Consider the following 27,304-nt stretch of genomic DNA (forward strand, 5'->3'; position numbering starts at 1 on the left):
TGCAGCAGCCGGCTACTGCCTCTAACTGACTCCGCCGCTGCCACAACCATAATGTACATCCAGACTATAAGATGCGCCCCCCTCTTTCCTCCGACATTTTGGCGTAACAAAGTGCATCTTATAGTCCGAAAAATACGGTAATTTACGGGCACTTCAATAGCATATTTTCAATTTTCCTCTGCAACATCCAGAGTGTGCTTGTTTTTGAAAAACACATATGGGTAAAAAATAGTCAATATTCCTGTAGATGAATTCCCTGATAGGTGCAATTTCCAAAATGAGGTTGCTTTGGGGGTTTGCTAGTGTTCAGGCATTTCAGGCGCTCTGCAAATAGCAACCACAAACTATTCGAGGAAAATCCGTGCTCCAAAAGTCAAATAATGTTCCATCCCGTTTGAGTTCTGACCAAACTTTCCAAGCACATATGTGGTAATTTCGCATTCAGTAAAATATTGGAACCAATTGTGGTGTCTGTTTTCTCCTATTATTCCTCATGAAAATTAAAAATATTGGGCTAAGACAACATTTTATTTGAAAAAATTAAAATTTTTCATTTTCACTACAACATGTTATACAATTTTGTAAGACTTTTCTTTTATAAAAATGCTCCCTACACTCCTAGATGGATTCCGTAAAGTGTGTATTTTTAAAATTGACATAGCCCTGCAGGCAATCAGTGGCTGCTTCACTTTCACTTCCTTCAATAAAAACTGACACCTGGAAGGAGTGCTCTTTTATTCTCTGACTTGCTCCACTTGTCAGTTACCTCAGAAGGAAGTGAGAGTAAAGCATCCACTGATTGGTTGTTTGACTCGCTTGACATATCAATGTCTCTCGAGAGACTGGAGAGCCATTGCCATCATCGCTGGAACGGCGCCTGCTTTGAAGGTGAGTACAGCTATTATTATTTTACATGGGGGAAATATGGTGATTGAGAAGACTTTGTTCGAGTAGTGGACAACCCCTGTAACAAACTTGCTGACAGCAATTATGAATACTTCGAGGGATGCATATTTATTATATACATACGAACAAAATTGCTGGTACCCTTCTGTTAAAGTAAGAAAAACCAATAATGGTCACTGAAATAATTTTTAACTGACAAAAGTAATTTTCAATTTAAATAATAATTAAAAAAAAATAATGAAAATAACCTGATCAAAAATGATGGTACCCCTAAAACAGATTAAAAATTATTTGATCATAGGGATATGTGAAACTAAGTTGTGACCTATAATTAGCTTCACAGATGTCTATAAACTTGTATTTATTCAACCTGCATATTTAAAGGGTGAAAAGTAGTCAATGTGCTATTTGGTATCATGGTGTGTGGTACACACATCCGTGTCATGAACTAAGGAGAGGAGTGGTCTCAGGAGGTCTGAAAGAAAATTCTAGGCAAAGATGTTAAAGGAAAAGGCTGAGACCATCTCCAAACAACTTGATATTCCTGTTATTACAGTAACAGGGACTAACACTGCAATTGTTTACTCTAAATCCATCCCAAGTCCTTTATTCTAGTCTTCTAATGCATCCTCTTGACTCATGCACCGAAGTAGTGCCTTGGACTAGTTGCTTCATTAACATATATAGCTTGAACTCTTTGACTGTTTATGGTGTGGCCTGTGTTCAGTGATAATTATATTGTTGGAATCTATGACTCATCAGCCATCCATGCATAAGTATTTATGGCCATTTCTCAAGGTGACTGATTCCTATTCTATAGTAGTTACAATTAGTGCCTAAAGTTAGATTGATTCTATTATGTACAAATGTAAAAGCCATAGAAAACTAAATGATCACTTATAATGTATACCTTAATTCTTCTGCACATTGTGATGCCAAATATATGAACAATATCAAAAGGTATAGTATAATAATATACTATATAATAATATACAATAATACAGACACCACCTAAAAGGGCCCAACTATCTACTTTGTAGGATTCTGCCATGCAAAGCGGGATTTCAACACTTTCCGTGGACTCTCTCTCGGTGAAAGAGTGCACTATCTTGAGCGTTGCTGTGTACTTTCTGAAGCCTTTTCAGAATGACAACATTATTAGAGAGGTTTCTATGAAGAGGTTTACTTGGTTTCCAACAATGTTAAAAGGTCTGTCCACTTTTAATCTTTTTTAGCCCTCAGGCTTGTTCCAGTTTGAAAATAAGTAAACCAGCCTTGCTTACCTACTGCTGCTCCAGCACTGCATTTCTACTGCTGGACCAGTCTATGTTAAATGGCCGCAATTTTGACGTCTTTTCTATAGCACTGCAGCCAATCAAAGAGCTCGGCAATCTCATGCCATTTACCATGACATCACCGCTGTGCCAGAGTGATTGGATACAGAGGTCAAGTGCAGTTTAGCTGTCACAATTTGGGCCCTGTTTGTCACTCTTTGCATGTGCTCATTTTTCCTGCTTCCACCACATCATCTTCAACAACTGACTGTTTCCTTGCTTCCCAGTACTCTTGTAATGAGATAATCAATGTTATTCACTTCACCTGTCACTAGTTTTAATAGTATAACTAAGCGGTGTAAAGCAAAGATGCCGGTTTATATATATTTGATCACATATATTTTTGATGCCACTGATTCATGGACCAGGGACAGGTCTCTGGACCTGGAAATGGACAGCCTCATAGGCAAACATGAGGCTATCCAGTTCAGATCAGAAAACCCGCAGCCTGGTCCATGAATCACAGTCCGTGCTTGACCATGACACATGGATGTGTGAATGCAGCCTTAATCATAGAAGGAGGTGCAAGTCATTAAAGCTTTTGGCTGTCAATAACTGTACACAGGTTTTTATAAATATACTGCATGTTTTTTCAGCTCTACATTTCTAACTCTTTGACCCCTGATCACCTGAATGACGGCACTTTTGGGGAAGTGAGAGCAACTGTCTCTCGGGCTGTAAACTTCAATGACTTAATGGCAGGGCAGCTGAAGATTGCCATCAGGGAAGCATTGCGTTCACACTGGAAACGCTCACATTCAGCATGCTTATTCTGTGACTTTATTGGCAATCGATTTCCATCCTACATGGGCTCGTCTGTCCTTATTCTACTTTATCCCAATGAACACAAGAATCCAGCTTATTGCAGATGTAGGGAAAAGTGAATAATAAGTAATGATTGCTGCTATATATTGGGATAAATTAATTACTTTTTTTTATACAGAGTGTATGTGTATGGTCTTTTGCACATGTTTTTATTTTTCATTTTGCCCCACTATAACTTGTATCCATTTTACTTTGGGGTGAAGATAAATTTTGGGCCTTTTGCACAAAACCATTATTGTGTACAAAATCCATTGTGAAATAAGAGTAAAGAATTCCAGCTATTGGCCATGGTAAACATGTGTAGAGATTGAACGATCTGTGAGAAATGTACTACTTTGTCGTTGATTGTATCTCTTACGATGACCTAAAAATTATTTGACTGCGTTATATTCTCTCCGGTAAATCGGAATTGCTAGTCTTTTCGGTGAAAACAGGAGAAATTACAAGCCATCTGAAAAGCAATCTACTTTTCTTTCTAGGGGTAAAATTCTCTATATTGCTGATTGGAGGACATTTATACAAATTTATTTTCACGTATAAAATAATCCTTAGGGTCTTTGAATCAGCCACAGAATCTGAACAATTCATATAAAGTAATTACTTACAATGGAAGCGGTCTCTACAGCTGAATTGGGGTCTTTGAAGTGAGGCCCAAGTCAGCATGGACCTCCACTCCATAGGTGGCATCTAGCGGTGTAATTCTTCCCCTCTCCACAGAGCACTTCTATCGTGGAATGGTATGTGGTTCTGTAATTGTTCACCAGTAGTGGGTATCTACTCTAGATTACCCCATATGCCTATATTATACAGATTTTTACTTGTTTTATTTGTGACTGGTATAATCGCAGTATATTAGCTATGAAAGTACTCGTTCAACCACGTCCATATGTGTAGACACTGTTGCGCTCACGACTAAACTGCAGTACTGATAATTGGGAACAATCGGAGCTGCTGATGTTACTGTGGCTTGAACAACATTAGGAACGGCATTTATTTTTCTGTCCTTGCCATCTCACCTGGAGCATCTCCCAGAGATCTCCCAGACTCAAAGAGTTTTTTTATTCATGGAGGCAACAGAAGCCTCCTAGAACTTCTCAGAAGGCAGTGCTTTCTGCTGTGCTTGGCACCAGGATGCTTTGACATAAGTCTGATCCTCATGGTCCAGGTGCATATTCAGTGAGCAAGGAAGGGTGTGACCTTTAAAGGGGCATGGTCATACACTCCACGTTGCACATTCAGTGGGCAATGATGGATGTGACCTTTAAAGGGGCATGGTCATATACTCCATATTGAACATTCAGTGGGCAATGATGGCTGTGACCTTAAAAGGGGCATGGTCATATACTCCACATTTTCAGAAGCTTTTCAAAGATTTGATACATTTTTTTTGGGGTGGTGTTTAGAAAGGGTTTCATTCTTTCAATTATTGCTACATACAATTACATTCCTGAGTTGTATGTGTATTTTGTCAATCGCTTTACTTTTTTTTTTTTTTTCATTAATCTGTCAGCCAACAAATTGCTCAACTTATTTTTTTTTTAATTCCACAGAGACAGTCACTATATTCCTTAAAAAATGTTACACTGAACTCCGTTAACAAAACAAAGGATTTACTTTTACCTAATATGGAACTGATATTCGATACTTCGTGAAGGCCAATGGACTGCACATTTTTGGAATAACCACAGGGACACCTTTTTGTGAACATAACAAAGATGATGCTACATAAAATAGCAGTAGTAAACCGGTGCCTAAAGAGTTTCCCTGATTTCATAAAAAGATGCTTAAAGTGCTATAGCAGTTGAGGATTTAAGCTGTTACCTCTGGTGCTGCAGGTGTATAGACAACATGCACTTATGTTGTATACACGCATGCAAAATCAATTAATAACACTTCTCCTTTGAATTATGTCATCAACCTTGAGCGTGGCTATTCCTGACCAAACACATTAGATGACATGTAGCAGAATGCTTGTTCAGCTTCCAGCTGTTTCTCCATATCTCCCCATAACAAGTGTGCATGTGTTCTCAATGGGGACAGGGAAATATAGGTGTACATATACCTTCAGACAACAACTATTTTTTTCCAGCCTTTTCATATACATGCTCAATGTATACTCAACCGGGCCAGGCGAACATCTCATCAGCCTTGAAGTCAAAAGGATCTGACATGTTGAAATTCAGTTCTTTCCCCATCTGCCATTAGGAAAGTGCCAGTGCTACGCCGCACACATTAGATATGTGGCTGACCTTGGCAGGTCTTGAGGATGTTCATTTAAAGGGAATCTGTCACCAGGTTTTTGCTGCCACATCTGGAAGCAGCATGATGTAATGGCAAATGACCCTGATTCCAATGATGTGTCACTTACTGGGCTGCTTGCTGCAGTTTTGATATTCACTAATTTATCTGTTGCAGATCTAGCAGTTCTCTGAATGCTGAGCTCTGTATAACCCTGCCCACACCACTGATTGACAGCTTTCTGCCTATGCACAGTGTACACAGAAAGCTGCTAGTCAATGGAGGGGGTGGAGTTATACAGAGCTCATGAGTATGGAGGACTATATGGCAGCAGGCTTACTAGTCCTTTAGTGATGTCCTGATAAAATAGTGATTTTATTAAAACTACAGCAAACAGATTCCGTGGCATATTGCTAGAATCATGTCTCTGTCTACGTTACACTGCTCTCATTCGATTCCCTTTAGTGTGTATGGCCAATATTCGTTCTGGGCTCTGTATATATATCTCCACTGTAATTGTGTTTCTATATGTCCGTGGACATGGCTGCGACACCAAAATAAAGCCTGCATTGTTTCCATTGTGAGAATGTTTTATGTAGCAGAGTGACTCTATTTCATGGTTTAGTCATTTCATTTATGAAATTCTATTCGCCTGTTAGCCGTTTGCTGCAACATATTTTCCTGCCGTTTCCCCTCTGTGTTTTCTAACCGGCTGACCTCTTGAATCTTGCTTTATTTATAGATGTTTTCCACAGTGCCGGAGATGCCACAGACAAACTCTCAGCTGCATTTGTCTCGTAAAAGGAGCACTGACTCAAAGCCGCCTTCCTGCAGCGAAAGACCCTTAACGCTTTTCCACACGACACATTCCACAGAGAAAGGTGGGTGTGTCCCAGCCCCCACCCCAAATCATGATATTGGAAATGTCTGTATTTTGTCATTTTATTTTCAGTGTTGTGACCATATTACAGGTGCATCTCACTAAATTAGAATATCATCAAAAAGTTAATTTATTTCAGTTCTTCAATACAAAAAGTGAAACTCATATATTATATAGCGTCATTACAGAGTGATCTATTTCAAGTGTTTTTTTCTGTTAATGTTGATGATTATGGCTTACAGCCAATGAAAACACAAAAGTTCTGTTTAAATACTCACCCCTTCCTAACTTCATATACAGTTATATGAAAAAGTTTGGGCACCCCTATTAATCTTAAGCTTAATGTTTTATAAAAAATTGGTGTTTTTGCAACAGCTATTTCAGTTTGATACATGTAATAACTGTTGGACACAGTAATGTTTCTGCCTTGAAATGAGGTTTATTGTACTAACAGAAAATGTGCAATCTGCATTCAAACAAAATTTGACAGGTGCATAAGTATGGGCACCCTTATCATTTTCTTGTTTTAAATACTCCTACCTACTTTTTACTGACTTACTAAAGCACTTTTTTTGGTTTAGTAACCTCATTGAGCTTTGAACTTCATAGCCAGGTGTATGCAATCATGAGAAAAGCTACTTAAAGTGGCCACTTGCAAGTTGTTCTCCTGTTTGAATCTCCTCTGAAGAGTGGCATCATGGGCTCCTCAAAACAACTGTCAAATGATCTGAAAACAAAGATTATTCAACATAGTTGTTCAGGGAAAGGATACAAAAAGCTGTCTCAGAGATTTAACCTGTCAGTTTTCACTGTGAGGAACATAGTAAGGAAATGGAAGAACACAGGGACAGTTCTTGTTAAGGCCAGAAGTGGCAGGCCAAGAAAAACATCAGAAAGGCAGAGAAGAATGGTGAGATCAGTCAAGGACAATCCTCAGACCACCTCCAGAGTGCTGCAGCATCAACTTGCTGCAGATGGTGTCACTGTGCATCGGTCAACTATGCAACGCACTTTGCACAAGGAGAAGCTGTATGGGAGAGTGATGCGAAAGAAGCCGTTTCTGCAAGCACGCCACAAACAGAGTCGGCTGAGGTATGCAAAAGCACATTTGGAGAAGCCAATTTCTTTTTGGAAGAAGGTCCTGTGGACTGATGAAACCAAGATTGAGTTGTTTGGTCATACAAAAAGGCGTTATGCATGGCGGCAAAAAAACACAGCATTCCAAGAAAAACACTTGCTACCCACAGTAAAATTTGGTGGAGGTTCCATCATGCTTTGGGGCTGTGTGGCCAATGCCGGCACCGGGAATCTTGTTAAAGTTGAGGGACGCATGGATTCCACTCAGTATCAGTAGATTCTTGACAGTAATGTTCAAGAATCAGTGACAAAGTTGAAGTTACGCAGGGGATGGATCTTTCAGCAAGACAATGATCCAAAACACCGCTCCAAATCCACTCAGGCATTCATGCAGAGGAACAATTACAATGTTCTGGAATGGCCATCCCAGTCCCCAGACCTGAATATCATTGAACATCTGTGGGATCATTTGAAGAGGGCTGTCCATGCTCGGCGACCATCAAACTTAACTGAACTGGAATTGTTTTGTAAAGAGGAATGGTCAAAAATACCTTCATCCAGGAACTCATTAAAAGCTACAGGAAGCGACTAGAGGCTGTTATTTTTGCAAAAGGAGGATCTACTAAATATTAATGTCACTTTTCTGGTGAGGTGCCCATACTTATGCACTTGTCAAATTTTGTTTGAATGCAGATTGCACATTTTCTGTTAGTACAATAAACCTCATTTCAAGGCAGAAACATTACTGTGTCCAACAGTTATTACATATATCAAACTGAAATAGCTGTTGCAAAAACACCAATTTTTATAAAACATTAAGCTTAAGATTAATAGGGGTGCCCAAACTTTTTCATATAACTGTAGGACAATAGGACATTGCAGGTGAATGGAAACGTGTCCAAATAATCATTCCACTTCTTGACTTGCCCAAAATGTAAGCCTAATACATGCACTATGGGAGTCTGTGTTTCTTTCAACTAACTAAAAGGGTGGGGTTCCATTTTAAATATACAGGTACAACACCTTAGTTACATAAAGCACTAAAACATTCACTTTCCTTAGAGGGGTTGCCCGGTCAGGTTAAATTATAACCCATCCTTAGAACAGGTGACACTCTAATGGAGTTAAGGGGGTCTGACCACTGTGACCCGCATCGGTCAGCAGAATGGGGCACATTCATTCCTTTAGGGGCTCGTTCATATGACTGTATTTTCGGTCCGAGTGCTGTCCATGAAAAAAAATGGACAGTGCTCGGGCCATTGTTATCCAATGAGGCAGTGCAAATGAGCAATTTTTATTTTTTCACTGACCGAAACTATGTGTGAAAAAAAATCGCAGCATCGAGTAGTTTCTTCCATAAATCGGATGAGACTCTATGGGTGCATAAAAAAATCGGATGTCATATGAAGCCACAGTGGAGCACCCAATTTTCACTGATACATTGCAATTCTGTCACATAGTAAACTGTAACTGGTCCTGAAAATGAAAAATGCCTAAGAAGGGGACACATCAACTTAATAGAATAAAATGTTAACTTTATTTATTAAATAAGATAAAATACAGATAAAGAGGATAGGGGTAGAGTGTCCAACAAAGGGGAGCACTGGGAATACACGTTGATGGTATTAGTAATAACTGACAACCCTACTACTGCAGCAGCATAGCAAGACTAAGTACAGATGAAATAAAAAATTACAATCAAGGTGCCAATAGTATATAGCAGCATATAGTCTAACTGGGAACAAATAAAGTGCAAAGTGCTACAAAGTGTATTCACAAAAATATTAAATGCTGTAAACTACTATAGTGAATCTGAGTAAGTAAATGGATAAACAAAATGTGCAAAACCTGCTATGCCACAAATGCAAAAGGAAGAGGTAGGTGAGAGTAATAGTGCCCGCCAGCGCTGCCACCGCTCATCCGACGCGCGTTTTGCCAATGCTTTGACAACCCTCGTCCTGACCTGGCGGGGTCAGTATTACTTTACAGGGATACAAGTGCCTCATCCTGCTAATTCGTGCAGGTCCCAGCAGTCAGACAGACCCCCACCAATCTATACGTTATCACCTATTCATCGGATATTTTCACATGACAACTCCGTTAATTACAAATGTTGACGTCTCTGGGACACATTAGACATTTTTTACAGACTACCTACCGTAAGTTGAACCAGAAGGAGCAATATAGGAAAGTATGTTTTTCGTTTCTTTTGTAATGATAACATTTCTTGCTTGCTAATTGTCTTAGCATATGATCAAATTGTGTTCTTTAAGAATTGCTTTTCAGCTGAAGTTTAAAAAGCAAAAAACTGCTTTACATGGTATGATTTTTACAGATGTCTTTTCTGCGAAGACATGGGAAGAATTATTAAGATGTTTTCTTGCATGCCTACTTTGGAAATTTCTTGGGTCTCCAGTGAAAGCTGGTTTCAATCAGAACTGCTTTTATAACTCAATCTACAAATAGTCCTCAGCCTGGATTGTTTAAACTTTTCATTCCATGGCTTTTACAATTCTGAATTGACTTGTTTTGTCTGAAACTTATGAAGTGGTTGTCAGGTATGGCATGCATTAAAGGGAAGCTTTTACATTGTACATGCAGTCTGGTTTGAGGACGATATAGCAGAATGATATGTAAATATTCTGTATAAAGTATTTTATTCTTTGAAATACCTGGTGTTGTATGCATATGAGTCCAGTGGGTTGTCCCACTTAATGATTGACAGCTTACACTACATGCACAGTCATACAAGGAAGTCTGTCAGTCACTGAATAGAACCACCTTTTCCTTAATTTTTTTTTACAAAAATGTACATCAATCTCTCCCTGTTCTATAACATACTGCCAGCAGATCAGAAATTTTTTTAAATCTGACCGGTTCCATTTAAAATGCAGCTTAAGGAGATTTGTGCATTTTTTAAGTCAGAACATCTAGAAATTTCCATAAAATGTTAAATTGTTGGGTAGGGGAAAAACTATTTGTTGCTGGGGGTCCAATCGCTGGTCCCAGAGATTTTGAGATCAGGGCTTTGGAACTATGAGAACACCGCTCTGCAGCCTTGTACTGAATGGAGAATGCTCGGCCTCCGCTCCATTCATTGCCTATGGGACAGCCAAGTGCAAGGCTCGGTTATTTCCACCATTTATATAGACAATGAACGGAGTGAATCTTGTTTAGTTTTTTTTTTTTTTAGAATAACCCTTTAATGAGTTGTAATCTGCCTCGGTTCTAACAGGCAAGCCTGTGGCTCATCGTTCAAGGTGTTGACCATTAATGAACCACTCCAGTTTCATCAATTCAGGACCCCGTATAAAATGAAAACCGCGTATACTCACCTAACGCAGCAGCGTCATTCCAGCAATGTCTGGACCGCTGTTCCGGAGAGTGATGTGACTTGTCACGTGTCGACTAATGAGCGGCCTCTTGTCAGCTACACCCTTTACTATTTCATCAGAGTGGACGACCACCCTGATGGAGTATTGATGAGCTGCAGCTAAGAGCGGTCCCCCTCCTTGGCTGCAGCCGGCATATGACACGTCACCACCTGGAGCAGCGGCACTGACATCACTTGATTGGAGCCGCTGCAGATGTTGGGTATTGACTGTTTTAATATAAGTAAAGTCAAGTAGTTTATAACCCTTTAAGGAAGCTCTGCCTTTTAAGATTTTCTGCCTAAAAAATCCGCAAAAAAAAAAGAAAAAAAAACACTTAAAAAAACGAAGACTCCGATTCATGGTTTGTGGGGTTTTTTTCCCAGTCACTTTTTTTGTCTTGTAATATTCATTGCCTTTCTTTGTGCCAAAGTCTTCAAATTGCACACATGCGTCATGAATTTTGAAAAATATCAAAAATGCTCTTCCTATTTTTTTGACCCATTTTGCAACTTGTTAGTGTAAAAGTTTCACCTTCAGAAATAGCACAAAAATGGCATTTGTGAATTCTCTCCAGGGAGGGGGGGACTTAAAGTACAATTGTGCCAAACTATTCGACTTTTTAAGTAATCTTATTCCAGGAATCAGATGAAAATATCTGGAAAAGCCATATTGACATACAAATCCGAAAACTTGCTAAACGACAAAAGACAACTTTGATCCTTTAATGACAAGCATCTTACATGCAAAACAATCGTCAGGAGCAGTAGAATGGAGCCGGCTTAAGAGCCGAGCCGACCCCATCCCCGGCAGAAAATGGATGTGTCATTCAGCCATCATCTGCCACCAACAACCTGGGCATTTACTGCATGCCACCCTAAGGATGCGCTGTTCCAACTGCCCATTGGCGCACCCGCAATGCCTGTAAATGCTGTGGCTGACGTTCATAGGACACCTCTATTTGTACTACATACAACAATACTGTGGCCGATCTCCGTTCCAAGTCACCTACGGTGATATCAAAATACAATGAAAAGTAAAAAAAAACCTGTTTAAAAAAACACAAAAATTCAAATAACTTCCCTTTTTTTCTCCTGACAATAATAAAGATTAAAAAATAATAATAATAATCTTTATTTTTATATAGCACTAACATATTCCGCAGCGCTTTACATACATTATCGTCGCTGTCCCCATTGGGGCTCACAATATAAATTCCCTATCAGTATATCTTTGGAGTGTGAGAGGAAACCGGAGAACCCGGAGGAAACCCACACAAACACTGGGAGAACATAAACTCCTTGCAGATGTTGTCCTTAGTGGGATTTGAACCCAGGACCCCAGCGCTGCAAGACTGCTGTGCTAACCACTGCGCCACCGTGCCGCCCAAAAAACTAAACATGTGGTATCTGCTGCCACAAAAGTCCAATCCTTTTTAAAAAATATAATATTAATTCACCTGATTTATAAAAGTTGTAAAGAGAAATAGCAAGAAATGTCAGAATTGCAGATTTGGTCACTAGAACGGAGTAAAAAAGGCAAAAAGAAGAATATAAAATGTAGTATTTTTCCCTAAAATGGTATCATAAAAACCTTAATCTCCCAAACCCAAAAACAAGATTTCATAAAGCTCCATTGACTAAAAAATGAAAATGTTACAGGTCTCAGAAAATGATGCCACAAATTATTTTTTATACATTTCCGATATTTTTTTTCCAGAACTTTTAGAATAAAAAAAATAAAAAAAAATCTGAAACTTTGGTATCGCCGTAATCATAATGACCTGGAGAATCATATTTCCAGGCCATTTTTACTGCACAGTGAATGGCATAAAAACCACACCCAAAACCATTCACGGAAATTGAGTTTTTTATTTTTATGCAATTTTACAGGACTTTGAATTAATTCTAACTAATTCTCATTTTACAGTACATTATATGGTAAAAATAGTGTCAACCAAAAGTAAACACTCGCTGCAAAAAACAAGCCATCATGTGACTATCTTGGTGAAAAAAATTAAAAATAAAGTTTATGGCTTTTAGAAGATGGGGGGCAAAAAACGATCGGGCTGCTGTAAGTTTCCACTAGAATTTATACCAATTTCTGACAATATTTACAGTATCTTTCCCATAATCTCCGCCCTCTTCTTAGAAAAGGAAGCAGTACAAAAAGTTGTGAAGTTGCTTGATTGCCATAATTTGTGACTTTAAAGTAGAAAACTGGAGTGATAAATTCCCCCACTCTGTCACTAAGGTCACAACCCCACTATCAGTATTTAGTCAGTATTCGGTCAGTATTTTTTCTCAGGAGTGGGAGCCAAAACCAGGAGTGGGTGATAAATGCAGAATTGGTGACTTGTTTCTATTATACCTTTTCTCTGATTGTTCCTCACCTGGTTTTGGCTCCCACTCCTGAGAAAAAATACTGACCAAATACTGATAGTGGGGCTGTGGCCTAAGACATACACACACGGATCTTCGTGACCTACTTTAACTGAACCCTTTTTTAGGATCTGTAAGAGAGTGCAGTACATGGTAATTGATATTTTCATCTCTGCTGCCTTTCCCCTTTCTCATGCTAGAAGGCAGTATGTTACAATCATATTGGACTTACTCATAGATGGCAATCTCCAGGTTAGAAAGCCAGCAAATAATTGACTGTATGGGAAATGCCCATCAATCACTCCACATTCTCTAATTATGTATAACCAGTAGTGAATGAGAAGTTTAAAGTATAACCTTTAATAATATATAGATAAAAACAATCAATATTACCAATATCCAGGTACACTTAGTACCATGGACAAAAAAAGATAATTACTAAGACACAACGACCAGTGGGTCGATACACATATAACACCTCTGGGTACTAGACAACAATCTTATATTTCATATTCACCAGAGGCATCATTAATTAGTCAAAGATGTCAGTTCAAGGGATGCTAAGTGACAGTGGTCACCTTTTGTCACCTAGCTATTATAATAAAACTCAGGCATTTAAAGACAGAAAGAAAAGGAACAATGTCACCCGTAATCCTATTTATCCTATTTATCATAAATGGTGAGTAATGGTCCAAACATACGACATCCGACTTGGTCTAGCCAGTTCATTCACTGTTGGGTGGCGCAAAGGAGGAGAGCCTATTACACCTTGTATAAGCTGTCATGGCCCTCAAACCCCATAGCTCCCGCCCTGACAAGGGCAGTCCACAGCTGACCCTTCACAGTGAATATCCCTATACAAATTCTCTTGACTGGCTTCCCCCACCGGGTTCTTCAGGGGAGTAAAGTGCACAGTATGGACAAATTCAAACCCCACCCTAGTTCCCTAGTGGCGGTTTAGAACAAACACTGGCACTGCCAGTCCCAGTGTCTCCTATATGCTGTATATATACCAGTCCCAGAGTCTCCTATATACAATATATACTCCAGTCCCAGTGTCTCCAATTTGATGTATATACACCAGTCACAGTATCTCCTATGTGCTGTATAGACTTCACTATTGATGTAAACATTAACCCCTTTACAACCTATGACGTACTAATACGCGTTTGTGCACTGGGCTTTAAAAGCCTGTGCCATATTAGTACGTCATCGCGATCGCGCCCGCACACAGGGTGTGCGGGCGCGATCGCCGCCGGGTGTCAGCTGATTGTCACAGCTGACACCCGGTGCTATGTGCAGGGAGCGGTCCCGCACCACTCCCGGCACATTAACCCCCGCAATGCTGCGATCGAAGTCGATCGCAGCATTGCCGTGGCTAAGGGGAGGTGATCGGTATACTTACCTCCTCTTCCGGCCTCCATTTCTGTCTGCCGCGGCTTCCAGGATGTTGCCATGACGACCCGATGTCGTCATGACAACATCCGGGTCACCAGACAGCAGGAAGATTTTTTGGACATGCGCAGTGCATTTCCAAATTATCTTCTCCCTGTCCAGCGCTGACAGCCTGCACGGCACAGGGATGGTGCTCAATTCCTGTGCCATACAGGCGATCAGAGAAAAAAAAGTTAAAGTCCCAGAGTGGGACAAAGTAAAGAAGTTAAAAAACTGTCAGAAAGTGAGAAAAAAATTACAAAAAAAATGTAAAAATATAAAAAAAAAAAAAAATAATAATAATCCACCAAAAATAAAAATATAATGTACCCATCAATAAATATTATGAAAAAAAACAAAAAAAACAATAAAAGTACACATATTTGGTATCGCCGCGTCCGGAACGACCTGACCTATAAAACTGTCCCACTAGTTAACCCCTTCAGTGAACACGGTAAAAAAAAAAAAAAGAAGCAAAAAACAATGCTTTATCACCATACCGCCAAACAAAAAATGGAATAACACGCGATCAAAAAACGAATATAAATGAAAATACTACCGTTGAAAACGTCATCTCGTCCCGCAAAAAACAAGCCGCCATACAGCTCCAGCCGAAAAATAAAAAAGTTATATCTCTCAGAATAAAGCTATGCTAAAAAATAATTTTTTCTATAAAATAGCTTTTATTGTGTAAAAGCGCCAAAACATAGAAAAACGATATAAATGTGGTACCGCTGTAAACGTACTGACCCAAAGAATAAAGCTGCCTTATCAATTTTGCCACACGCGGAACAGAATAAAAAATTTAAAAAAAAACAGTTCCTGAATTGTTGGTTTTTGTTTATTCTGCCTCCCAAAAATCGGAATATAAAGCGATCAAAAAATGTCACGTGCCTGAAAATGGCACCAATAAAAATGTCAACTCATCCCGCAAAAAACAAGCCATCACATGACTCTGTCAGCCAAAATATGGAAAATTATAGCTCTCAAAATATGGCGTTGCAAAAACTAGATTTTACAAAAAATGCGTCTTTTAGTGTGTGACAGCTGTCAATCATAAAAACACCATATGATTCTGGTATCGCAGTAATCGCACCGACCCGAAGAATAAAGTCGTCTAATCACTTATACCGCATGAGGAACGGCATAAAAAATAAACTCTCGGGTTAGGGTTAGGGTTGGGCTGGGGTTAGGGTTGGGCTGGGGTTGGGGTTAGGGTTGTCATGGGGTTGGCATTTTTTTCAAAAGTAAGAAAAAAAGATGGCGATATGGCGACTAGTGTTGAGCACAAGTGCTTGCTACTTGAGTTTGCATCGGGTGCTCTGGTATGCATTGAGTATCGTGGGTATTTGAGTGACATGCTCGGGTCTCCGCCCCATATGCTCCGCGGCCAAAAAAACTTTGCGGGGATTGCCTGCCATGCACGAGCGATCCCAGCATGTTTTATTTTGGGTGTCTAATAACCGTGAAACATGCGGGGCAGGGACTCGAGCATGTCACTCGAGCACACGCAGTACATGGTGCATACCCTAGTACCCGATGCAAACTCAAGTAGCGAGTACTTGCCCTCAAGACTAATGACAACTTATTCAATATGATGATCTAATGTTATCAAATTCTGTCGTACCTCTGGGTTTAAAATGTTCACTATACCCCTTGATAAAATCCTTGAGGGGTCTAGTTTCCAAAATGGGGTCACTTGTGGGGGAGCTCCAATGTTTAGGCACACAGGGGCTCTCCAAACGCAACATGGTGTCCGCTAACAATTTGAGCGGATTTTCCATTCAATTTGTTAGCGGACACCATGTTGCGTTTGGAGAGCCCCTGTGTGTCTAAACATTGGAGCTCCCCCACAAGTGACCCCATTTTGGAAACTAGACCCCCCAAGGCACCTATCTAGATGCATAGTGAGCACTTGAACCCCCAGGTGCTTCACAAATTGATTCGTAAAAATGAAAAATTATTTTTTTTCCACTTTTTCATTTTTACGAATCAATTTGTGAAGCACCTGGGGATTCCAAGTGCTCACTATGCATCTAGATAGGTGCCTTGGAGGGTCTAGTTTCCGAAATGGGGTCACTTGTGGGGGAGCTCCAATGTTTAGGCACACAGGGGCTCTCCAAATGCAACACGGTGTCCGCTAACAATTTGAGCGGATTTTCTATTCAATTTGTTAGCGGACACCATGTTGCGTTTGGAGACCCTCTGTGTGCCTAAACATTGGAGCTCCCCCACAAGTGACCCCATTTTGGAAACTAGACCCCCCAAGGCACCTATCTAGATGCGTAGTGAGCACTTTGAACCCCCAGGTGCGTCACAAATTGATTCGTAAAAATGAAAAAGTGAAAAAAAAAATACTTTTTCATTTTTACGGATTAATTTGTGAAGCACCTGGGGGTTCACCACCAATCTAGATAAGTTCCCAGGGGGGTCTAGTTTCCAAAATGTGGTCACTTGTGGGGGTTTCCACTGTTTAGACATATCAGGGGCTCTCCAAACACAACATGGCGTCCGCTAATTATTCAAGCAATTTTTACAATCAAAAAGTCAAATGGTGCTCCTTCCCTTCCAAGCCCTGCTGTGCACCCAAACAGTGGTTTTTCCCCACATATGGGGTATCTGCGTGCCCAGGGGAAATTGCACAACAAATTTTGGGGTCCAATTTTTCCTGTTACCCCTGCGAAAATAAAAAAAATTGGGTCTAAAGTAACATTTTTTTGAAAAAAGTTAAATGTTCATTTTTTTCTTCCACATTCCAAAAATTCCTGTGAAGCACCTGAAGGGTTAATAAAGTTCTTGAATGTGGTTTTGAGCACCTTGAGGGGTGCAGTTTTTAGAATGGTGTCACTTTTGGGTATTTTCTGTCATAAAGACCCCTCAGTTACTTCAAATGTGATGTGGTCACTAAAAAAATGGTTTTGTAAATTTTGTTGGAAAAATGAGAAATCGCTGATCAACTTTTAACCTTATAGCTTCCTAGCAAAAAAAAAATTTGGTTCCAAAATTGTGCTGCTGTAAAGTAAACATGTGGGAAATGTTATTTATTAACTATTTTGTGTGACATATCTCTCTGATTTAAGGGTATAAAAATTCAAATTTTGAAAATTGCAAAATTTTAAAAATTTTCGCCAAATTTCCGTTTTTTTCACAAATGATATCGAAGAAATGTTACCACTATCATGAAGTACAATATGTCACGAAAAAGCAATCTCAGAATCAGGGGGATCCATTGAAGCGTTCCAGAGTAATTACCTCATAAAGTGACAGTGGTCAGAATTGTAAAAATTGGCCCGGTCATTAACGTGCAAACCACCCTCGGGGGTAAAGGGGTTAAAAACGTAAGGTACTTAGTTAGCATTGTTTGATCAAATGGCGCAAAAGTCATCCAACCACGTCAAGGTGTACCTAAATATAGATGGGCACGATCTCTATTGTCTTACCTCTCCATGTCCCAAACCAGCCTCATCTGAATGAGGAACTTAAAAAAAAAATAAAACAGACATAGCGCACAATTAAAACCATGTCTGGGAAAGATGGGTGGATAAGGGTGATGAACCCTGAAGTGGGTCAGATTCCCGAATATGTACTACAAACAATAAAAAATAGGGCCCACAGACCCCTATCATTCAATGAATGTGCAAGTGCACAAGTGATAGGGACCATCCATATTTAGATACACCTTGATGTGGCTGAATGTCTTTTTGTGCTCTTTGATTAAAAATGCTAAGTACCTTACTTTTTGACATCTTCAGCAATAGTAGAGTTCATGTATTCATTAAGCGCAGAGTGCTTACATATCATGTATGTATATGTTTGTTTATTGGCCACATAGTGCATTTGTGCACCTGTATATTAATTTAATAATAAAGGTGTGTGGGCCCTATTTGTCTTTTTTTGTAGTACACATTGGAGGGTGTGGTCCCCTCCGGGGCTCAGCACCATTATCCACCCATCATTCCCCCATCATTCCCCAGTTCAGATGAGGCCTGGTTTAGCACATACAGGTAGGACATTAGTGATGGGAATCATCCATATTTGGGTACACCTTGGCGTGATTCGATGGCTTTTGCATTTTCTGTTTAAAAAATGTTAGTACGTCACGTTTTTAAAGTTTGCCTCAATGTTGGAGTTCACGCATTCATTAATCGCATTGTGCTGATGCATAGTGCATGTATATGCTAACATCTTTTGTCCTGAATTGTCTTTTTCTTGCATTTTTCCATTATTTTTTTTTTTAACATTTTCTTTGCGTGTTTTCTTTTTTTAGGACGTTTTGATATAAGTTACTGAGCGACTTCCAGTTGGAAGTCACCTGGGCAGGTCATTTCTTTTAGCCGCATCATGGTTTTCACAGCCTAAAGCGGGAAGACAGGAACAGGCAGGCACAGACAGATACAGGGGACCTGAGAACTAGCAAGGGTGCAAATAAGGCAGAGCGACCACATTGCTCAGGCACCTCCCAACAGGTGGAGGTGCCTTAAATAATAGTGTCTCCCAGCCATTGGCTGGGGGACACTTTTGGATGGTGCGCACTGTCTTTTTAAGAGACCGGGAGTGCACATACGCCCTAAGCGCAGTGCCATGGAATCTGCCAGGTGTGCGCAGACCCAGGGAAGCAGCAGGTGAAGGGCACTGGACAAGGGCCAGGGCAGTGAGTTGGTCGGCGTCCTTGACGAGGGAGGGAAGAATGGGAAGCGTCCAGGTACGCCAACGCTACACTCCCCTTCCAAACGCCACAGCTTCATAGGCATATTTGAGACTTGGGTTCTGGTCAGGAAATTCAGATGATTAACTAATTAATTATCCTTGTCGAAGAGTGTTTAAACCTTTTGGCTTCTTGAGTGTGTGCATTGTTTTTGGGTGTGATTTATGTTCAATTTACAACCTGGGTGGAAGATAAATGAAAGATTAATGTAAATAGACAAACCAATTGCCATTGTGCTTGAGCCATTTACTGGGTCAGTGGGTAAGGGACATCTGCTTATTCAGAATTGTCTTATTTAATTTTTTGTGTTAAGGGGAAAGTGAGAGAAAAAAAAACTGTGCTTTAAAAAACAATCCAGTACCAATACAGATCTGTTATAAAATAATTTGGATCTTAACAACTAATTGCTGTTGAAATAAAATGTATGTAAGTAGTCTCATGATAAATGTGAGGTGCTTTTTTCTGTATGGTATGATTTGTAGTTAATTACTGTAGAAATGCAGGCTGTTTATTGCTGATGAGAAACGTGTAAAATAAGCAGCTAACCTGCTGGAATTAGAACTAATCTTAACAACTGTCCGTGTACCCAAGCTAAATGTGAAGTTGATGTGAGGAATCACGTTTTTCATATCAAAGAGATATATAGAAAATGTAGCATGAAAATCATAACACATATGCCTCTTTGAGTACATGCAATAGTCTTCTATTTGCTAGAGCTTTAGAGAAGGGTGATATAGAATCCTTCCAAAGCGAATAATGATTTCTCTGATTAAAAGCATATTTATTTTCTGGCAAATCTAAAAACTGTATTAATGACAGCACCTGTGTGAAGAGCCAGAAGGAGTTTGTGCCCGGATTCACATGTGCACACAAGAGCTTTTACTTATTCATAGAAACGGCCAATATTCAATGCATTCACACATCCATGTTCCACGACCCATGATTCATGAACTGGCTGCGGACCTCCCGACCTGAACGGAACACCTTTAAAGGCACATATGAGACTGTCAAGTTCATGCCAGGAGATATGTGGACAGTCCATGTATAAGGGACTTGTCAATATGGCCAAGCTCATCAAGAGAATGCCAAGAGTGTGCAAAGCAGTCATCAAAGCAAAAGGTGGCTACTTTGAAGAACCTAGAATAGAAGACATATTTTCAGTTGTTTCACACTTTTTGGTTAAGTATATAATTCCACATGTGTTAATTCATAGTTTTGATGCCTTCAGTGTGAATGTACAATTTTCATAGTCATGAAAAGGTGTGTCCAAACCTTTGGTCTGTACTATATAATATATATATATATATATATATATATATATATATATATATATATATATATATATATATATATATATATATATATAGTGTGTAGGAAAGCCAGGTAGGACTGGGTTAAATCTTAGCACTGCAGGTCTTGATTTGATACACCTTGCTAGCTTTGACTAAGAACCAGGGCATGTGTTCACCTTGGTCTCTCTGTCAGCTGGGGAGCTGAGCAGTGTACGTTGTGTTTGGAGCTGGAAGAGATAAACCAGAGTCTTTCTGAAAGGAGTCTGCACAGGGCTGTGTGCACCAAACTGCAAATATCAGTGGTTGTTATGGACAATAGCTGTTTTGTTTGACCGAACTGGGACTAGTACAGCCATGTATGAGTAGCCAGGGTCTATTTTGTTTTGTTAGTGCCTGGACAAGGCTAGGGATTTTGTTTTGTTTTTTGTGCTGTGCAACATGTGGAAATAAATGTCACATTATTTTGACACAACAATCCTACTATTGAGCGTGAATCCCTACAAGTGTAATGACAATCATAAGGAAATGGCTTGATTCAGCTTGTAAGCAGCATGAAAAATTAAAGAACCTAGCCCACACACAGACAACTACCTCATTTCTTGAACCATAACTTGCCAATAACTATATTATATCTTCAACACTTTGGCCCTCACCGAGATCCTCCAAGTTTCTTCTGGATGCCAGTCTTTTTGGTACAGACCACCTGTCTGTCTCCAACTGGTCCAAAACTCACCTACCCACTGCAGGACACAAATAACCACTCCTTGCTGTGAGCTCTCCCTCTTGAGTGGGCTCCAGGATATGGTCCAGGTCTTTTTTTAATTATGTATGTATGTATGTGCATATATATATATATATAATGTTTTTTTTCTAGAATTTCCATGGCATTACATTTCTGTGAGAGATTATTTTAGTTGAAAAATCTTACATCATGTCTACATTGTATATAGGTCATGGCATTGCTCATTTGCTCACTATTCATATTGCAATCTTACACCATATTCAAAGAATGCATTGAACTTAAGAAACATTTAGTCTTTTTTTTAAGTTAAAAGTATTAGCGTTTCAGACATACTGGTATTTGACAGAATGTGGGAAAATAAATCACATTTGTGTAACATAAATATACTGTATATCATATGTAATAACAGAGATGTCGGCCAACAACCTTGACCTCAAAACCAGAGACTTCTGGGAGCCTGATGGCCAAATGTGACTTTTGAGTGGAAAAGTGCGAATAGCATAGCGTTGTGGTCTGATATTTTAAACATTTAGTAGATTGACTACGAATAATGATCTGCCTTGTGAAATGCTTGAAGCCCTAAATCTGTTACCCATAAAATCCATTAGGGAAAGACGGTCGTGTCTTGGTTTATTCTAAGTCTGTGGTTTACAGAATGATCTTGAAAATGTGACATGGATGTTGCTGTGCAGCATTTTACTTTTTTAAGCTGCCTTTTAAAACCTTTTTATCAAAATGATGTTCATAGTATGATGAATTTTGCAAAATCCACTAGCAACGCTTTAAAGGGAACCTGTCAGGTCCCCCATGCTCTCGATCCCAGCAGCATTCACCTATATATGATTAAACTCCCTGCCTAACCAGCCCTGTATAACGTAATTCAGCTAAATAAATGCTTTAAAAAAGTATTTATATTGTCCCCGTTTCTTATGCTAATGAGGGTTTGACTAGTTGATGGGGCATTAGTTCCCCAGACCAGTTAGCCCTCTCTCCATGTTATCACGATCCTATGGGTGTGACAAGATAATTTGCACAAGCGGCGTCATCGCCAGCTCATGCAAATCTGCGTCTCTGAAGCCGGGTGTACACTTCCCGGAATCAGAGATGCACCGCGCATGACCGGAGGTTCAGAAGATGGCTTCCGGAGATGTGCAGTGTGCCTCTGAAGCTGGGAAGTATACACTCTGCTTCAGAGACGCTGTTACGTTGCCGAAATGAGCCGCGCGCGTGTGCAGATTTGCATGAGTTGACGATGAGGCCGGCTCTTGCAAATTATGTTATGACGTCCAAAGAAGTGTGATAACATGGAAGAGGTCTGACTAGTCTGGGGAACTAATACCCCATTGACTAGTCAAAGCCCTCATTAGCATAGGAAACTGGGACAATATAAATGCTTTCTTAAAGCATTTATTTACCTGAATTATGTTATACAGGGCTGGGGCAGGGCGTTTAATCATACACATGTGAATGCTGCTGAGTTGAAGGGTATGGGGGACCTGACAGGTTCCCTTTAAATCACCTTATGCCTGGTGTACATGTGCAACTATTTTTTGAACTCAAAATTGTGAATTTCAATGATATATTTGGTGAATTTTACTATTCCTCACATAATATTGTTAGAGTCCTCGGATTTTTCAAGGTGGGTGTAAGAAGTGTCTAAAATGAATTGGGCATTGAATCACTATTGCTAGTGATTTGTGTGGTTTTTTTTCCCATATATATCTGTTGAGTGGCGGAGCGTTATTTTTCCGGTGCGTTGAATTTAGAGGGGTTGTACGTTTTAACATTTTTTATTACAATAAAATAACAAATGGAGCTGTTGCTTACACTGTTCTGGTAAAGCCCTACCTCTCCACCGTCACTCTGCTCTATGTGCATAGGCTGCATGATTATTATTATTATTATTATTTATTTATATAGCGCCATTGATTCCAAGGCGCTGTACATAAGAAGGGGTTACATACTAAATACAGATATCACTTACAGTAAACAAACTAACAATGATAGACTGGTAAAGTGGGAAGAGGGCCCTGCCCTTGCAGGCTTTCAATGATGCATCATTTTCACGAGAAATATCACCACTGGTCCTTTCCAAATTTCTGCCTCCCAGGCAGTGAATCCAGTGAATGCTGTGAATCCAGGTGTACGCCCGTAGGCTCATCGGTGCACTATGCGCATCGAGGCAGTAGTGATGCAGGTCTTAACCAGTCGTGAGATTTGCAGAGCCAGCAGTAATTGCTGACTAACTCCCATGTCACTGCTGCCTCCCTAGGCATACACAGTGCGCGGATGATTCTGGGAAGCGTACACCCGGCTTACAGCACATTCTCAGAGAGGCAGAGGTGTGCAAAGAGCCAGCGGTGATGTTGCTCTTACAAATAATGTCACTCATGTCCACAAGAGCATGATAACCTGATTAGTGGGACAATTAATCTGGGTAAAAGGGTAAAACAACACCCCTAAAACTAGTCAGCAATCAATTATATCACAAGCCCATTCAAAAAACTGATTTTAGGCATATTCAGAAATCAATAAGCCACGAAAAGGTGCTAGTTAAAAAGGATATAAAGTGATATACACTGCTCAAAAAAATAAAGGGAACGCTTAAACAGAATATAACTCCAACAAAATCAAACTTCTTTGAAATCAAACTGTCCACTTAGGAAGCAACACTGATTGACAATCAATTTCACATGCTATTGTGCAAATGGAATAGAGAATAGATGGAAATTATTGGCAATTATCAAGACACCCTCAATAAAGTAGTGGTTCTACAGGTGGGGACCACAGACAACATCTCAGTACCAATGCTTTCCGGCTCATGTTTTGGTCACTTTTGAATGTTGGTTGTGCTTTCACACTCGTGGTAGAATGAGACGGACTCTACAACCCACAGAAGTTGCTCAGGTAGTGCAGATCATCCAGGATGGCACATCAATGCGAGCTGTGGCAAGAAGGTTTGCTGTGTCTGTCAGCGTAGTGTCCTGAGGCTGGAGGTGCTACCAGGAGACAGGCCAGTACACCAGGAGACGTGGAGGGGGCCGTAGGAGGGCAACAACCCAGCAGCAGGACCGCTACCTCCGCCGTTGTGCAAGGAGGAACAGGAAGAGCACTGCCAGAGCCCTGCAAAATGACCTCCAGCAGGCCACAAATGTGCATGTGTCTGCACAAACGGTTAGAAAACCACTCCATGAGGGTGGTATGAGGGCCCGTCGTCCACAGATGGGGGTTGGGCTCACAGCCCAACACCATGCAGGACGCTTGGCATTTGCCACAGCACACCAGGATTGGCAAAGTCGCGACTGGCGCCCTGTGCTCTTCACAGATGAAAGCAGGTTCACACTGAGCACATGTGACAGAGTCTGGAGACGCCGTGGAGAGAGATCTGCTGCCTGCAACATCCTTCAGCATGACCAGTTTGGCAGTGGGTCAGTAATGGTGTGGGGTGGCACTTCTTTGGAGGGCCGCACAGCCCTCCATGTGCTCGCCAGAGGTAGCCTGACTGCCATTAGGTACCGAGATGAGATCCTCAGACCCCTTGTGAGACCATATGCTGGTGCTGTTGGCCCTGGGTTCCTCCTAATGCTGGACAGTGTCAGACCTCATGTGGCTGGAGTGTGTCAGCAGTTCCTGCAAGATGAAGGCATTGAAGGTATAGACTGGCCCGCCCATTCCCCAGACCTGAATCCGATTGAGCACATCTGGGACATCATGTCTCGCTCCATCCACCAACGTCACGTTGCACAACAGACTGTCCAGGTCAGGGAGGAGATCCCACAGGAGACCATTCGCAACCTCATCAGGAGCATGCCCCAGGCGTTGTAGGGAGGTCATACAGGCACGTGGAGGCCACACACAATACTGAGCCTCATTTTGACTTGTTTTAAGGACATTACATCAAAGTTGGATCAGCCTGTAGTGTTTTTTTCCACTTTAATTTTGGGGGTGACTCCAAATCCAGGCCTCCATTGGTTAATAAATTTGATTTCCATTGATGATTGTTGTGTGATTTTGTTGTCAGCACATTCAACTTTGTACAGAACAAAGTATTCAATGAGAATATTTCATTCATTCAGATCTAGGATGTGTTATTTGAGTGCTCCCTTTATTTTTTTGAACAGTGTATAAATATGTGGTGGTGGGTTGGGGGCTTCAGGAAACTGACATGTTCCCTTTAATTGTTTTTCAATATTTCATGAATTTTCTGAACTAGAGGCCTTTTACATTGTAATGTTTTTAATACATGTTTGGTTTGCTTTCAGAAGAGAAGAGGAACAGTGTAAATTCGAGTGTGGAGTCGGTCAGTTCATCTAATGCAAACAGCTCTGTGAATTCCAGCTGTGCTCAGCGCACCAACATGAATAATCTCAACTCCAGTGATCCTGACCTGGAAGTCATTAAAGTTAGCAGGCCGAATTCCCTGTAAGTGCCATGGCGTGCTAGGCCAATCAGTCTGCACAACAGTCTTCATCTTGTCATATTTCACTTGCCTTCAGAGGATCAGTTTCTTAAGCTGAAAGGTGTTTTCTCAAGTTACAATAGTAATCTGCTCTAGGGCGGTTATCGTAAGCTGAAAATACTTTAACGCGAGACCATTACTTATGTCATGCAGAATAATTAAGTTTGAGAACAAATAGGCTGAAAACCAGTGCAGATAATAAAGCCTGACATTTAATAGTCATGAAGAGCTGCTTGCTAGTTGTCAATCACTGTAAATCTTTCCATATAGAGAACAGACATTTCTTCAGGTTCCTGTACAATATAGAGAGAGTATCAAAAAATAAAATTGTCACCCTTACCAAGTGTCCAAAGCAGCACACATAGATAATGGTACAGGGCATTAATATGTGATATAATATAGAGCAGAGCTACTAGACCGCCACAGTGCCGCTCAGACCTCAGCTGACTATTTTGTAGATTCACTTTTGGGGGCACTTTGTAGGCCACAGTGTACCAGATAGGAAACTGCAATTTAACCAAGAGTGAGGTCAGAAGTTGCAAATATTTTATACCAAAAATCAATGCCAATTTACAGTATAAAATCTGCACGTATTTGATAATCATAGAATCATAGAATGTAGAGTTGGAAGGGACCTCCTGGGTCATCTGGTCCAACCCCCTGCTCAAAGCAGGATTCACTAAATCATCTCAAACAGATGTCTGTCCAGCCTCTGTTTGAAGACGTCCATTGAAGGGGAACTCACCACCTCTCGTGGCAGCCTGTTCCACTCATTGATCACCCTCACTGTCAAAAAGTTTTTTCTAATATCTAATCTGTGTCTCCTCCCATTTAGTTTCATCCCATTGCTTCTAGTCTTTCCTTGTGCAAATGAGAATAAAGATGATCCTTCTACAATGTGACAGCCCTTGACATATTTGTAGACAGCTATTAAGTCTCCTCTCAGTCTTCTTTTTTGCAAGCTAAACATTCCCAAATCCTGCAACCGTTCCTCATAGGACATGGTTTGCAGACCAGTCACCATTCTGGTCGCTCTTCTCTGAACTTGCTCCAGTTTGTCTATGTCTTTTTTAAAATGTGGTGCCCAAAACTGTACACAGTATTCCAGATGAGGTCTGACCAAAGAGGAGTAAAGTCCGATAATGACTTCACGTGATCTAGACTGTATGCTTCTGTTAATACATCCCAGAATTGTATTTGCCTTTTTTGCTGCTGCATCACACTGTTGACTCATGTTCAGTCTATGATCTATTAGTATACCTAAGTCTTTTTCACATGTACTGTTGCTTAGCTCTATTCCTCCCATTCTGTATATGCTTTTTTCATTTTTATTGCCCAGATGTAGTACTTTGCATTTTTCCCTGTTAAAAAACATTCTGTTGGTTGCTGCCCACTGCTCCAGTTTATTTAGGTCTTTTTGAATCCTCTCTCTCTCTTCTCTAGTATTAGCTATCCCTCCTAGCTTTGTGTCATCAGCAAATTTAATCAGTTTACCCTCAATTCCTTCATCTAAATCATTGATAAAGATGTTGAACAATACAGGTCCCAGGACGGAGCCCTGTGGTACCCCACTTGAGACATTCATCCAGCTGGATGTGAAGCCATTTACAACTACCCTTTGAGTCCGATCACTAAGCCAGTTATGAATCCACCTAACAGT

The 27,304-nt window shown here is 40.4% G+C and overlaps 1 protein-coding gene across 3 annotated transcripts in view; it reads left to right on the forward strand.

The window, feature by feature from the left end:
- Positions 1–27,304, forward strand: part of ARHGAP26 (Rho GTPase activating protein 26) — a 608,729-nt gene that overhangs the window by 358,897 nt on the left and 222,528 nt on the right. For 2 of the 3 annotated variants that reach the window (XM_073651266.1, XM_073651268.1), the window contains exons 19-20: positions 6,046–6,184; positions 25,448–25,607. In XM_073651266.1, the coding sequence (XP_073507367.1) occupies positions 6,046–6,184; positions 25,448–25,607 (299 nt within the window). The remainder of the gene's footprint in view (positions 1–6,045; positions 6,185–25,447; positions 25,608–27,304) is intronic. The other variant, XM_073651267.1, reaches the window with a different exon arrangement.

The sequence above is a fragment of the Phyllobates terribilis genome, unplaced genomic scaffold (assembly GCF_046119375.1).
Source record: "Phyllobates terribilis strain yellow unplaced genomic scaffold, ASM4611937v1 Scaffold_11__3_contigs__length_659146591, whole genome shotgun sequence".
Lineage (NCBI taxonomy): Eukaryota > Metazoa > Chordata > Amphibia > Anura > Dendrobatidae > Phyllobates > Phyllobates terribilis.